Source organism: Chaetura pelagica, unplaced genomic scaffold (assembly GCF_000747805.2).
Source record: "Chaetura pelagica isolate M959 unplaced genomic scaffold, ChaPel_1.0 scaffold391, whole genome shotgun sequence".
Lineage (NCBI taxonomy): Eukaryota > Metazoa > Chordata > Aves > Apodiformes > Apodidae > Chaetura > Chaetura pelagica.
The window spans coordinates 1,181,349-1,182,229 of record NW_009952047.1 but is presented as its reverse complement, the minus strand read 5'-3'; the positions used below and the strand labels follow the sequence as shown (position 1 = coordinate 1,182,229).

At 46.2% G+C, this 881-nt stretch overlaps 1 protein-coding gene across 1 annotated transcript in view; it reads left to right on the top strand.

Annotated features, from left to right (window-relative positions):
• Window positions 1-252: 252 nt before the first annotated feature.
• TOPORS (topoisomerase I binding, arginine/serine-rich, E3 ubiquitin protein ligase) overlaps window positions 253-881 on the top strand; it is a 21,657-nt gene continuing 21,028 nt past the window's right edge. The window contains exon 1 of the mRNA XM_010002927.1: window positions 253-325. Within this exon, the coding sequence (XP_010001229.1) occupies window positions 253-325 (73 nt within the window). The remainder of the gene's footprint in view (window positions 326-881) is intronic.

Below are 881 nucleotides of genomic sequence, written 5' to 3'. Positions count from 1 at the left end.
CTGAGACCTCCGCACTAGCAGAATCCAAACAGTGGTGACACAGCCCCCGTGGGGGAGGGCTGTGAAGCCTTTGTGTGATCTTGATTTTAGGGCTAATCACCAAAGTACGGGCAAAATCAGAATACCACCCTCATCGGCCATTCAAGTGGGTCCTAGAAGGCCCAGACAAGGTGATAAGAGAAAACATAACAGCAGGTGCTCCAACATTTATGGTAAAGGTGCTTGACTTGTTTCCCATGTTTGGAAGACCCGATGACAACCCGCTATGGGGAACATATTGGTGTCCAAGCTCAAATCCAGGGAACGCCCATTGCCACTATCCAGGGTATTACTTCTGTGGGCACTGGGGATGTGAGACCATTGTAACGAGTGACAGATGGAAACCAAAGAAAGAGGATGAATTTTTGCGGGTAACATGGGGACCAAAAGGATGTAAGCATCCAAAATTTTTGCCGTGTTGCGCAGTATATGTTAGAGATGAAAGCACTTGTACCCATCTGAAGATAAAAGTCTTGCATCCAGGTAATGCGGGATGGGCTTTAGGAAAGAACTGGTCAGTGTTTCTTCACCATGCTGGCAAAGACCCAGGAGAGATAATAAAAATCCATAGGTTTCTACCACCCCAAGCACCCCAATCAATCGGACCTAACCAGGTTTTCAACCCACTGGTACCCTCACAGCATGATGTAAAAGATGTCACGGCTAGTTTTAGAGCTACTGCACCTGTAACGCCCACTACCAACCCTTTTAATGACAACTCTCTCTGGAAAATTATGCAGGCTAGCTATCAGGTACTGAACAAAACTAACCCAAATTTTACAGAGCATTGTTGGCTGTACTATAGAGTAAAAACCACCCTTCTATGAGGCTGTGGGAATCAG